The 14877-nt window shown below is 42.1% G+C and overlaps 1 protein-coding gene across 2 annotated transcripts in view; it reads right to left on the bottom strand.

Moving 5' to 3' along the window:
* Positions 1 to 14877, bottom strand: part of Znf18 (zinc finger protein 18) — a 29419-nt gene that overhangs the window by 1554 nt on the left and 12988 nt on the right. Inside the window, exons 4-6 of one of the 2 annotated variants that reach the window (XM_036196933.1) lie at positions 14476 to 14567; positions 6531 to 6615; positions 5631 to 5741 (exon numbers count right to left, since the gene is read on the bottom strand). In XM_036196933.1, coding sequence (XP_036052826.1) covers positions 5631 to 5741; positions 6531 to 6615; positions 14476 to 14567 — 288 coding nt within the window. The remainder of the gene's footprint in view (positions 1 to 5630; positions 5742 to 6530; positions 6616 to 14475; positions 14568 to 14877) is intronic. The other variant, XM_036196934.1, reaches the window with a different exon arrangement.

The following is a 14877-nucleotide window of genomic DNA, read 5'->3' as shown; positions in this document are numbered from 1 at the left end:
TTTATTTTTATTATTTTTAATTACGTGTATTGAGTATGTTTGTGTATACATGGATATGGATGTAGGTACCCACACAGGAGCTGGTGTCACTGACATCTGTGAGCCACCTGACATGTACACTGGGAACCAAACTCAGGTCCTCTGCAAGAGCAACACACGTGCTCTCAACTGCTGAGCCATCCCTCCAGCTCCAAGATTCTTATTTGATTGTATATAAAAGGTAAACATAATTTAAAAGAATTTAGAAAGGGAAAGTAAACATACATGAGAAAACCAAACAACTCCAACAGAACTACCAAACATGACTACACGTCTTCTTCCAGTTTTTGCTTTGAGACAGGGTCTCACTTTATGGTCCTGGCTAGCCTGAAATTTTCATAGATCAGACTGGCCTCAAACTCAGAGATCCAGCTGCCTCTGTCCCTAGTGCTGGGACTGAAAGTGTGAACCGCTGTCACCACCACCACCACCACCACCACCACCACCACTGCCACAGCTGGATTTTCAGTCTTTCTAATTTAATCTGCATGTATGGATGTATAACCTATTTTCACATATCACTGATGTCATATTGACATCAGTTCTCTATCTGGCTATATAGCATGTATATAGTAAACATTGACACTGGTCTATTTAATAAACATGGATTCCCTTATAAGAAACATACGATTTAATTAATAAACTTTGTTAATGTGTCATTTTATTGTAGATTAATGCAATAAGGCCATATTGTGCCACACTGATTCAACAAAGCAGTTGTGTGTGCCTTGCTTTTATGTATGGTTTCACACCTATTTTTGGTTTTGCTGTGTTGCCCAGGCTAGCCTCAAACTCTTTGGCTCAAGTGATGCTCCTGCTCAGCCTCCTGGGTAGCTAGGAATTCAGGTACTGGCTACCAAACTCAGCTATACATACTTTATTAACTTATATAAGCAATTATCCTTTTTCTCATAATGTAGGTTTCTGATTATTACTCATGATACATATGATAAAAGTTTTTATTTTGGTTGGAAGATTTACTTAAAAATTTTAAAATAATTTATCCCTATAAAACTAAGATGCTATTCAGTACCAGGCACAATATCATACACCTACAATCCCAGAGTGGGAAGGTGAGGCAGAAAGATCAGAAGTTCAAGGGCAGCCTAGGCAACACAGCAAGACCCACCTTAAAAAAAGAAAAAAGGAAAAAAAAGAAGGAAAAGAGGCCATTTAAGCTGGGTCTGGCCACACATACCTGTAAAGCTACCACCCAGGAGGTAGACAAAAGAGAGATAGAAGTTCAAGATCATCCTGAGCTACATAGTAGGTTCAAGGCCGGCAGGTCAACATAAGACTCTGCCTCAAGAAATTTAAATAAAACAAAACAAATATAAACAAAAGGCTGTTTTCTTCTATTTTCATCTTCACCTTAACAATGGCCTGACAGATCTAGGCACCTGCCAGAGAACTAGAACTGAACGTATTAATTCTGAGTACCAGGACATATTCAACTCAACGGGTAAAGTACTGTCTCTCTGACTTTAAAGAAGTCTTTATAAGCAGCACCTCAAAAAACCGAGTAACACCCACTGTCCAAGAGTTATAATAAACATGCTATGTACTTAAGGATTCCCCACTGTGGAAACCTATGCTGTTAATCATGTGTTTACTACAATAAACATCACTGTAATAAGCAATTCTCTTATGTTTTTACCCATTTTCTGATCAATACTTTTATTTATTTATTATGTATACAGTAGTCTGTCTGCATGTATGCTTACAAGCCAGAAGAGGGCGCCAGATCGAATTATGGATGGTTGTGAGGCACCATGTGGTTGCTGGGAACTGAACTCAGGACCTCTGGAAGAGCAGACAGTGCTCTTAACCACTGAGCCACCTCTCCAGCCCCTGATCAATACTTTAAAGGAATTCTTCAGAGGACAACTGCTATACTTATGGCATAAAGACTACTGTTCTTTTAAAAAAAAATTATTCTTATATTTGATTTTATGTGTGTCTGAGTGTATATATGTGCATCACATACACATAGAAGCCTACATAGATCAGAAGAGGGTCTCAGATCCCCTGGAACTGGGGTTACAGATGGTTGTAAGCTGTATGTAGATACTGGGAACAAAACCCAGGGCTTCTATGTGAGCAGCAAGAGTCCTAAATCACTGAGCCATCTCTCCATCCCCAAGGTCCTTAACACCTACTGGCAAGGACTCTCTCAACCTCTGGTATGTTGTTCAACAAAGGGAAATGGGGAGGGGCTAATAAATACTTGAGTATTGAGTGGTTTTTATATGTATTCTATTTAGACCACTGAAAAATGGATTTTTGTTATTTTAAATGTTAATTCCTCAGTGATGAAAGGATGAATCTTTTTTCCCCCACCACATCTGGGAGCTATTTTTCATATTCCAGGACTGCTGTCCAAATCTTACTGAGAAAGTAATTTGTTCTCATCAACTTGCTTTCTAACTTTCTCTATATTAAGAAAAATAATATAGACCATCATTTATCTATCAAGTTCACAAAAATGTTTTATACCAATTTAGTTGCAGTAATTTTGTTTGGAGTAATTTTTATGTATAGATTGTTTTTTTCTTTTATAAGTATGGATATCTGTTAATCTTTTCCTCAAAGATTTTTTATTGCCTCTATGCTTAGAAAAATGTTTCCAATCCAAACAGATGTAAATATCCACTCATTTTCTTCTTTGTGTCTACTTTACACATTATCTTTTTAAAATCAATTTCTAACTTATTTTGTTTAAGCAACACAGACAAACTGAAGAGTCTCCCCCAGCGCTTCCTTACTGCTTGCACACAGAGAAGCAGCTCCCTCCCCCCCACCCCCATCCCCCCTACCTGTCCACTCCCCTACCCCCCCACTGCCTGGCTCCTCCATCAGAAATGAACCAGACAGTCCAGTTCTTCCTGGGCTCCTTTCCTAGTGACACACATAACGAATATTCCAGCTTTCCTTACCACTCGACCCTGCTGTTAAGATATCTACTTAGGAATCACTTAACTGTTTCTGGTTTGTGGTGGTGGTGGTGGTTTGGTTTTTTGTTTTTGTTTTTTGTTTTTTTTTTTTTAATCCCTTGGTAGTCTGATTACAAATACAGATCTGCTTTTTCTCTGTCCTTCCATGTGGTCAAAGAAAACAGCATTTCTCTCTTGTGACTTCTGTAGCTGGTTTAACTACACGTCTGTCAGTCCCATCAACTTGCATTTTCCAAGTGGCCCTTTCCTATCTTGTCCCTGTAGCTTCAGCCCCAGTTCAGTCTCTTCCTGTGTGGCTGGACCCCCACTTCAGCTCTACATAGGCTTCTCTCTCCAAGTGTTCTCTTCCCATCTGTCCACATCACCACCAAGTTAATCTTTCCACACTTCCTTCTACTACCCTTTCTCTCAATTCTATCTCTAGCAATAAAGACAGGATCATTTATTCAAAGCAGAACTAATGGGCCAAGTCAGCAGGAGGGATGGATAAAGAAAAACGAACAAAACCCAACACAAAACCGAAACAGTTTGGGATATAGTGAGCTGATTATCACAAAATACTATTGCTACAAGGTATAGGCAAGCTCTGTCCTTTACTTATTTTTATTGAGAATATAAAACTGCTCCAAAAAACCAGTATCATGTAATAGTAGTAGTAGTAGTAGTAGTAGTAGTAGTAGTAGTAATAATAATAATAATAATAATAATAATAATAGGCTCAGTGCATAAGACCACTTACTGCTTTTGCGGAGGACCTGGGCTCCAGTGGAGCAATCGATCTCTAACTATTTCATGTCAGCAGAGAAGAGTGATGAGACAAGCCGGAAGATGAAGCTTCATGAGCGTCACCTGGGAAAGGAGCTCAGGAAGAGCTGGGCTATCTGGGTCACTTAATGGGATCAATACTGTAATTTTAAAATGTTTAAATTTTGTGTATATGGGTATTTTGCCTGCATATGTCTGTGCACCATGTGTATGTATGGTGTTTAAGGAGGCCAGAAAAGGCCATCAGATTCCCTGGAAGTGGAGTTACAGTTAGTAAGCTGCCACGTGGGTGCTAAGAACAGAACCTAGCAATATATATTGCTTCAAATTAAAATCATAACTGGATATAATGTGTGTTTTGCATGTATAAGAGCTGGCTTGAGATTGGTGAATACCCTGTCTTTATAGAGCCTTCAGCCAGTATCTAATGGAAGCAGACCCAAAGATCCACAACCACGCACCAGGCCGAGCTCCAGGAGTCCAGTAGAAGACATGGAAGAGGGATTCTATGAAGAAGGGGAGTCTGGGGAAATCTACAGAGACAACTGAACCAAGCCTTGGGGACTCATGAACTCTAGACCAAAAGCTGTGGAACCTGCATGGGACCAGACTCGACCCAATGCATATGGGAGAGAGATGTGTAGCTGGGTCTGTTTGAGGGGCCCCCGGCAGTGTAATCAGGATCTATTTATCCCTGGTGCATTGGTCCTGCCTCAATTGAATGTACCAGGTTTCGCTGGCCCCGCCCATGGGAGAACGTACCCTTTTGGAGGAGGGGACGGGAGGGGTGGGAGTGAGGCCTGCTGTGGTGGGGAGGTGGGTGGAGGGATGAGAGGAGATCTGTGATTAGTAAGTAAAATGAATTTAAAATTTTTTTTTTAAAATACATACAAATAAAAAAGAAAAGAGCTGGCTTGACTCCCAGCACCCCCCCAAAAAAAATTGATAATAAAGTCATATCTATCAGTTCTTGTTCTCTGTAACACAGTAGCAAAGGAAAATAATTAGACTCGATAGGGGAAAGGGTAATTTGTCACACAATTTCCACCCTAAGTCCTTTTCCTTCTCCAAGGTTCTAGAATTCAGTAGGCATGTGTGTACACATGGGTGTACATGAGTGAACTGTTACACTTTCTAGTACAGACAGGGTTTAGAAAGAGCACCCAGAGCAGAGGAGCACACAGCACGGCACATTCAGATTTATTCCCACATCAAGAATCAATTGCTGCTGCTATTTAATGAAGGCTACATCAAACATTTTTCTGTTGGTTTATTTTCTTATGGTAGGTGGTGACTACTGATTATGAGCACAGTAAGAAAAGTTTAGTTCTGGGCCAGCAAGATGGTTCAGTGGGTATCAGTGCTTGCCACACAAGCCACATGACCTGAGTTTGGTCCCTAGAACCCACAAAAAGGTGAAAGAAGATTACATGAAGCTGGCCTCTGGCCTCTACACTCATGCAGTGGCAAAGTATGCCCCTACACACACAAATCTAAAACATAGATTAATAATAAAGTAATTTTAAAAAATCCAAACAGTATTTTCTCTGAATTTTCCTGTTGGTGACGGTAATAATGGCTGTTACAGAGTGTCTTTTGAGGGAATTCTACCTACCTGTATTGGCCTCATTTTTGTCTGAGTGTGAATTCTCTCTGAGAAGGAAAACTATCAAACCAGACAAGACTGAAAGCAGATCCGACCGGTGCTCTTCCTTTCATGGTTAATAAATATGTCAACAGTCCAATCGGGAGCGACTAGGAAACCCAACTTTGGCGGTCAAGCCGATCAGTTAGCTATAATGAATGTCCCCACTACCTCCAATTTAATGTGAGGAGGTCAGAAATGGCTGGAGACAAATGAAGCTCACTGACCTTTGCAGGCGAGTCTTGGTATCTTCTCAGCGACATGAAGGTGCAGCCCTGCAAGCTCTTCCCCATATTCTGCTATGTTAGTCAGCTCAGGTTTGGAGTTGGAAATACCTGCTGCCAAGAGAGATACATTTTGTGGGCTTAGATGAACAGAACCTCTGGGAGCTCAAACTGTGTCTTTTAAAAAAGAACCCTAGACATGGAAACAGTGACCCCACCTGAGAACTAGCTGACAGGAACATACGGTGAATGCCATGAAAACAATAATCTAGACAGGTGACCACAGGCGTCTGGGGACCACTGGCAGGCTGGTGCAAGGATCAGGGACTCCACCAGCTCCTAGTTTAGGCAGCTTAGTAGAGGAGAGCACAAACTCAACACCCATCACAACTGACTCCACCCAACCCAACCTGGGAGCTGTGGAAGAGGGAGCAAGTCCTTGGTCTGATGCTACTTCCAGCATCTTCAAAAGAGGAAAGCCATGGCTGGTTGTGGTGGTGCACGCCTTTAATCCCAGCACTCGGGAGGCAAAGACAGGCAGATCCCTGTGAGTTCAAGGGCAACCTGGTCTACAGAGCGAGTTCCAGGACTACAAAACTGTCGCAAAAAGGGAAAAATAAGGAGTTGGGGGTGGGGGATACCATCACCATGCCCATTTATTTCATAAATTAAAGGTATTACTGAACGTAACACACTCACACAGTTCCTGACAAACAGAACACTTTCAATACTGGGACATTCCTACTTATAAGCCTGCTATCTCCAACTCATCAAGTTCCTACTGTAGCATCAATTATTCTCTTCACCCCCAAACCTTGAGCAGGTCTCTAGAAATGCACAGAAAATACCTAATACCTTCCCACTCTTTTCATCTCCTCCTATCAAGTGGGCCCATGTCCTTACCTCCTGAGACCATTTTCCCATAGGTCTCCAGCATGAAATCCCAGTACTGTTCTTTCTGAGTGGTATCCAGGTGTCTCCACTGCTCCTAGAAAAAAACAAAGTATCATTCCAATGAAGGCAACCCAGAACGCTGAGAGGAAGGAAGTGCCACAGACTCTGGTCAACAGGAGACCTAAGGACTCACAGGAACACAAGTCGAGAACAGAAAACCAAAGGGAAGATGACAGGCTTCACATTGGCAGCTCTTGCCTGGTTTAGGCACTAGGGGTACACATTTGGGAGGGGCAGTTTATGCTGCATGTATTTAGGAGTGAAGAGTGCTACCACACAGGCTGATCCTTGTACGTATCTCTTTCAAGAACTGCAGTGATGCTCTTGTGACACTGAGGACCTGCTAACCCCACTGATGGAAACCTAGATAGTCCAGAGAGAAAAGAAAGACATGAAAAGGAATTAGTGGAGAAAAGCAAGTATAAATGACTGAAAAGGTAAGAAAAGTCAACAATGAAGTCAACTGCAAAACCTGATTCCCAAACAAAAGCTGGTGGCTTCAAAAACATCAGGTGTTGCAGATGCATGCACCTGGACTCTCAATGGTTCACGGAAGGACTAACATGAAGTGGTTTTGACTCTCAGTGCCTCTGGGCAGTGTTCCCCTGTTACCCAAAGCCTTTCTTCTTCTCTTCAACTGCAGGCTTAAGACCCCAAACCGGGAAGGCCACCCACCCCCATGTCCACCCACCTTTCAAACTGAGATTTCAGCCTCCCCATGAGAAGAAGCTGCCAGTAGCAGCAACCCAGAGTGACTAGCAGCACACTCTGTGCAGTCATACATGCTGAACCCCAAGTCCCAGACCGGTCAATTTCTAGCGGGGTGACCTTGAACAAGTTACTTAACCTTCTGGAATCTTGGTCCTCATCTGCTATTAGCACTGAACTCAACAATTTGTTGGGAGGTTTGAAAGAAGTGCCACTGTTAAAACAGGACACTGCATTTCTCACCCTCAGTTCTAAAGCAAGTCTGCCATCTAGTGTCAGGAATGTCTCCAGGAGTGACACCAAAGTCTTAAATTAGCACATGGCTCAGGGTAGGGAGAGATGGAGAGAGGAAGAGAATATTTTGGTATTAAAAACATCAGAACACTCAAAAGTTCTCTCAATATACATACCTAGCTATATTTTATATACAAAATTTAATTTGAACGTATTATTTTGTTACTGTTCAATGAATGAAATTCCTAGAAATAGTCAGTCTGAGTAAACATTGCTGAATGCAAGAGTCCTTCGTTGGAACACACAGACCCTCATTTTGGTGCTGGCAGGTTAAGGGACGCCACACAAGCACCTGACAGAATGCCAGCTTTGCTGGACGCTGGGCATTCCCCATGGCACAAAAACAGCTGCCGCTATGTGCAGTGTCCAGCAAAAGAGTACAAGCACCGAAGCTCCAGCGGTCTCCTTCTGCCAGCGGGCAGCCCAGGTCAGAGGCTCGGGTCACTCAACAGTGCACCTCTGGCTGAAAGCCTCACACTCCACAAATGCCAAGAAGCCGAGGCTTGAATGTAACCCCCACTAGAGATGCAAGGTACCAGCAGCCGTCATCTTTCCCTTTGGAAACCCCAAGGTCTTACTCGGGAGGACACAGGCAAGCAAGTGCTCTGATGGGGAATCATGTTTCTGTACGGAGAGAGCACCACCTTGTGGACTTAGGAGCTGTGCCACCTTCGACTCAGTGTAGGCAGGAGTCCTACTCATTCATAGTTTCTGATAATAAAGTACTGCGTAGGGGTAATCACACCCCTCCAGCATTCTGATGTAAATTCCTAATTTATAGACAAGACTAGAGGAAGGAGTTATTTATATTTAAACTTCCCTTCATTTTCAAAGGACTCCATTAAATACAAATGTTTTGCTAAGGCAGAAAATGGATAACTTGTTTGCTTTAGTGCTTGATAAGTGGTTGTCAGTTAACACAGGCACTGTAAGTGGGTATAACTGCCAATCAGCTAATACAAGCACTGTGTATATATAACTACCAATAATTAACAGTGCTAATTAGCGTTTTGAATATTTGGTTAGTATTTAATTTTGTGAGTGGCCTCAAATTCTAATCCCATTGCCTCAGGCTTCTGAGTGCTAGAATTACAGGCAAGTATCACCATGTTCAGCTTTGAACTTTCAAGTTATCAAAAACAGGTTATAGTTGGTGTCTGCGCTGTTTTAAATATATTAACTAATTCTCTGGGACTGTCCCTACGTACTCCAGAAACAATAATCCTTTGATAAAGTGATAAAGACAGCTTGGTACTATCATAAAAATAGACAGACCAATGGCACAAAATAGAGGACTTGGACATATAAGATGACAAAGCTACACACACTTAAGTTTTGACTATGGAGGCAAGAAGTTACTCTGGAAAAAAGACAGCTGTTCAACAAATGGTACGGGCAAAACCAGTTATCCATCCGAAGAACGAAACTAAACCCTTATCTTTCACACTGCACAAAAACCAACGCAAAAATGGGTGGAAGGCCTTCATTTAAACCCTTAAATGCTGAACTTCTAGAAGAAAACATAGGGGCTACTCTTCAAGACACTGGGGCAGGCACGAACTTTCTGAATAGAACACTAACTGCACAGGAACCGGCAGTAACAAAGAGGACCAAGTGTCAACAGATGGGCCACATGAACATCAAAATCTGCACAGCAATGCAAGCAGCAGAACACACAGCCCATGGGACGGGAGAAAAACCTTTATCAGCTACACTTCAGACAGGGACTAATCGCAGAATTTACAAAGAATTGCAGAAATTAAATATCATGGAATGAAAATACCACTAAACAAAAAGGAATTTTTCTTCAGACAGTTTTCAAATGAACCTTAGCCCTAAGTAGCAGGCTTCTCTAGTCCTGTACAATCCTCCCATACCACATTTTCACATCTCTGGTTTGTTACCCATTGTCAACGGCAGACTGAGAGCATCAAATGGAACTTTTCAGAATTAATTCCAAGGTTTTAAACTGTACACTATTCACTTATAACTTGTCTGCTTGTTTGTTGTTTTTCAAGATAACTTCTTCAGTACAGTTCAGTCTGTCCTGAAACTCACTGCGGAGTTTAAGCCGCCCCAGAACCTACAACTCTCCTACTTCATTCGTTAAAGTGCTAGAATTACAGGTGTGCCACCACAGCCAGCAGCTGTGTGTCTTTCGTGGCTGACAGCATCTTGAACAGGTTGTGAGTCACGGGTTTAGCAGCGTATCCACCCTGCATACAATACCCACCCACTTGTCACTTAGCAGCTGTTTGCTCAGACTAGCTGTTGCAGTATCACAGTGTTCTGTTCAACTGGCCCTTTTTTCACTTCACAGAGGCCCCTTAACAGAAGTGCAAAAGATGGTGGGCATGCTAGAGAGGAGCCATGAAGTACTTACTGGGTGGAAAATTAAAACAGTCTCTACTCCATAAGAAAAAAAAGCCAGAGGCTGCTGAGACCTGTAGTAAGAGGGAGTCTTCTCCCCATAAGACGGTGGAAAGGAAAAAAAAATGAACGCTAGTAATGTTGTGAAATATTTGTCTACACTGTGAAGACGTCTTTGCCAAGGTGCCCTCTGACTGGTCTAATAAAGAGCTGAATGGTCAGTAGCTAGGCAGGAAGAGGTTGGGAGGAGCTTCCTGGTGACCTCAGTCTCTTGAGTAGTCTTGGCATAGGGAGGTACAGCTCTTTTAAGAGGCTCTGCTGTGCAGCTGAGCACTGGAGCAGGAGGCACTGGGTGTATATGCCTGCTGCAGGCGGACACAACACATTCTCAGAGATGAGGCAGGTAAATGGCACTCTGGGGCCCACACCAGCCAGCATGAGGCTAGACTCTCAGGAAACCAAGGGGGGCAGAGCCAGCCACAGCAGAGTGCCTAGCCACCCTAACAGTTTAAGCTTTGGCTATGTGGTTAGAGAATACAGACCCAGGAGGGAAAAAAAAGCAGTCAGATCCAGGCCCAGAAAACCTCTGAACAGGTTACAATGTGCTTAGGTGCTAAAGAAAGAAAAAAATTGGATACAGACAGTCATAAAAATAAATAGTTTAAAAATAATAAAATAAAGTCTTTAAAGAAAGAGTAAAGTAATATAAAAAATCCACCTAAGAATGAGAAATACACAGGGCGCCTGGATCCTGTATGTTGCTTTGTTGACTTTGAATTTTTTTAATGCTGATGAATGAACGGCAGCTGCTGAGGGACATTAGACTGTGGAAGGAACTGCTGAACTGCCAGCCTGTACACTTTAGGGATGTTTTGGCTTCAGAATGGAAGTCGAGAAATGTGTTGGTTTGGGGGAGAGCTTTTGCTTCTATGGGAAATAAAAAGCTATGGATTCCTTCAAAATTAATAATGTTCATATTTGACCAGGGGAGATCTCCTAAAGATTTTGGCTGTAGACTTAAGGGAGGAAGGCAGGAAAAACTACAGGATAGGTGACATGTATGTTGATCCCTCAACATGGAAACAGCTCTGAGACTGGATGAAACATGATCACTCTTGTTGGCTACAGAATCCTCATGGCATATTATTACATGCCATCCTTTCATATGGCATGGATAGAGGTTTGGTTGTAGAGTCCAAAGAGACTTATAAAGTTGACAGATGTCTTTTACCTGCTCAAACATAAAACAAAAAATCATCTTTAGCTGATTTGTGCACATCGCACATTCCATACCTGTGTTAATACAGATATATATGTTACCTTTACAACTTCATGTTTTCTGAAAAAAAGGATCAGACATCAATGAAGACGACAGGTAGCCCAGGTGATCCAGACTCAAAATGCCTCTACTACAGTTTCCTCAAAATTCTGCATCCAGAACAGCTTCAAAGCTACTAACTCAGATGGGTCAGCCTCACGTACTACTCCAGCCAGGACCTCAGATAAGCCCCACATGTTCCCATTATACAAAGTCTGGACAACAAATATTACAGCTTATTTCCCCAGGACCATTATCTCATTTTCCTCAGAGTACCCTAAAGATTCCCTTGCCCCCAGACTAGAGGAAGCAGACTAGAGAACATTATGCCCACATTCCCAAGAGGTGCACTGTATGGTTTCTGGTCATACAGTGGATGTTCATCACTTTTTTGGGGGGTGGGGAGTTGCAAGCTGTTACTCATCATGGTTAAAAAAAAACTTAACAAAGGAGGTTGGATCTCTTTCTGAAAATAAAGGGGGGATATAGTATATTGATACAAATTTAAGGCTACTTTTGTTATATATAGTGTACATAAGTTTCTACTCTTGTTTGAGATATTGTATCTATAAAAATGTAATGTAAAGTTCCAGTCCTTGAAAGCTATTATGACATTTGAAAGCCATTATTACAAACTGTTTAGGATAATTAATAAATACAGGTTAGTAGTTAGTCATGTAACAATCAAATTTGTAGCCATGTTAGGTATGTTTTTAAGGTCATATGTTTTAGATAGGTGGTCTTCAAACACTTTAGAGATCTACAGAATATGGCATTTAAGATGTTTTAATAACAAAAGGCTTTTCATAACTGTAGTGGATAGCCATCCCAGCATTGGCCTGGAAGTTCCAACCTCCATTGAGGCTTCAGTAATGATCACGCCCACAAGGCGGGGCAGAGGAGGGAGCGGAAGACCGAGGAGCAGGAGGAGGTGGCTCTCTTGGTTCCGGGACGCTGGACGCTGGAAGTAGACCGAGCAGAGTTCTCCAGAGAACACCGTCGGACTGCCCTATACCTTTGCCAGACCCTGCAACCTACCCCTTCATTTGTAAGTTACCCCACAAAATAAACCTCCCTTTTAACTACGTGGAGTGGCCTTAATAATTTCACCAATACATAACAGTGAGACATGTCTGTTCCTGGCAGCACCAATATACTTCAAAAGAGGATGATGGGCAATGAAGAACCTCCATATGGAATTTGCTATCATTGAGGGCAAGGTTAGCCACTGGGCAAGAAACTGCCCTTGCCTCAACTGCTGACAGTATGTTGTCCAATTTGGACAAGCAGGACACAAAAGATGACTGCAAAGCTTTGCCAAGACAAGGTGGGACAGACCTTCAAATTTCCTGCTTCACAGAAAAGTCTGTCAGATATTCTAGGCCTGTAGGCAGAAGGTGGCTGCCCCAACATTGCAGAGGAACCCTGGGTGACTGTGCAGGCAGCCAGAGTCTCTGTTGTTTCCATAGTTTTGGGAGGTGCTTGTTCTGCATTTCTGTTTACTCAAGTAATAGTTACCCTTCTTGGGTCTCTGATGGTGTTGAAGACTAGATAGTTACGGTTACAGATTTCCTTGCTACCAAATTCAGAAAAGAAACTCATAAATGAGGTGTAAAATGTATAAGGTTGAGACACATAAGCTTAAATTATTTATCTAAAGAAATGTTTTGAGGTCTAAAAAGACAGTTTTGGGTTGGTAATACAAGTTAGGATAGAAAGCGAATTAGGTAAAAAAACTTTTGACGCACCAAGATAAGATAGATAATGGAGTACTTTCTCTGAATTTGCCAAATGCAAATGAACTGGACACTGAAAATGTAATTATTACCTGATAATTGTTCTTAGTGTATACAGTTCTACTATGTTAGAGTTAAACCCTTTCCTTTTTATTTAGACAAAAAGGGGGAAATGTTGTAGAATATTTGTGTCTTTGCCAAGGTGCCTTTTGATTGGTTTAATAAAGAGCTGAATGGTAAATAACTAGGCAGGAGGTTAGGTGAGACTTCCGAGAATATTTATAAGAAAACAAAGATACCCAGCAATTTCTCGAGATATAACTCAGCAGTAGATGTCACTGAGCATGCATGAAGACCTGGGTGCCACCCCTGGAATGGACAACACAAAACCGGTGAGAAAACATTAAAAACAAAACAAATAAATAAACAAACAAACAAAAACCCAGGAAGGGTTGGGGATTTAGCTCAGTGGTAGAGCGCTTGCCTAGCAAGCGCAAGGCCCTGGGTTCAATCCTCAGCTCAAAAAAAAAAAAAAACAACAACCCCAGGAAATAATACATTACATGTAAGGAAAAGGAAGATGAATTTTTGGTAAAGTTCCATTTTACATAAAATTCTAGAAAATATGAACAAATGTCTGCTAACAGAAGGTAGTTAGTAGATATCTCAGAATTCCTGGGGTAAAAAAAAAAGATGACAAGAGACAAGAATTCAAGTAAGAGTGGCTGGCCAGACAGCACAGCAGTTAAGAGCACTAGATACTCTTCCCTAGGACCTGGGTTCAATTCCCAGGATCCACATGGTGGCTCACAGCCATCTGTAACTAGAGTTCCTAGGGAATCTGCCCTCTTCTGGCCTCCATGGGTACCAGGTAAGCACTTGGCACACACCAGGCAAAACATCCATACACATAAAAATTTTTTTTTTAATTTTTTAAATTAAAAGGCAACTTGAATGTGATGGAGATATGTATTCTTGATTGTACTTGTGTTTTAGGGCTGCATATGTACATCAAAACTTACCAAACTATATATTTTGAATATGTGCAATCTCTCAACAATACTCCCATGATGTCAGAGAGGAAAAGACTGACTTGTCACAGATAAGAAATAACCATTCTAAGTTTCTAACAGACCCCTGTCTGGGTATCTCACACTAGGAAATGAAAAGCCCTTTCTTAGCATAGGCTCAAAGTAGTAGTAGTAGCAGTAGCAGTAATAATAAAAATAATAATCAGAAACTACCATATTTGGGCAAAGACTTCCCAGCAACTTGCACCTTTTCCCAGAGGCCAGATCCCATCAGTCAAGATGACTGACTAGAGATGCAGGGACTCAACTCGGCGCATGGCTGCACAACAGCTGCAGTGTGTGTGGACTGAGTCTCATCTCCTCATGCTCCTCTTCTGAGTCTGCGGCCCCATCGGTCCTCCTGGACTAGGGTAAGAAAGGCAGAGGACCCAGCTCACCTGATGCACTGCTGGGAGAAATGCTGTTCCCATGTCCTGGTCTCTGACAGGCCCCTCCTCTGGTCTGGCTGGAAGCTGGGAAGCAGCCAGAGCTGTGGCAAAGAACAGGCTTTCAGAATGAAGATGTTCCCTTAACCACTCCCCAGGGGGCACCATGAATTCTTCACAAATTATAACAATTTGTGGGGTCAATTGAATTCAAAGGCTTGTATTTACCTCCTAACAACCACAACCTCCTCCAAACTTCCAGACAGTTTCACTCATGTTTCTCCCAGCTCCCTCCAAAGAACCAAAACCCAAATGGTGTGGCCCAATCACAGAATGGTTTAAAATATAGACCTGGGTCATTTCCACACTTTCCAGGGCATTACATAGGTTCAGCGTATACTTAACCCTACTAAC

The sequence above is a fragment of the Onychomys torridus genome, chromosome 8 (assembly GCF_903995425.1).
Source record: "Onychomys torridus chromosome 8, mOncTor1.1, whole genome shotgun sequence".
Classification (NCBI taxonomy): domain Eukaryota; kingdom Metazoa; phylum Chordata; class Mammalia; order Rodentia; family Cricetidae; genus Onychomys; species Onychomys torridus.
The sequence above is the reverse complement of the archived record's forward strand: the minus strand, read 5'-3'. Positions and strand labels throughout refer to the sequence as shown.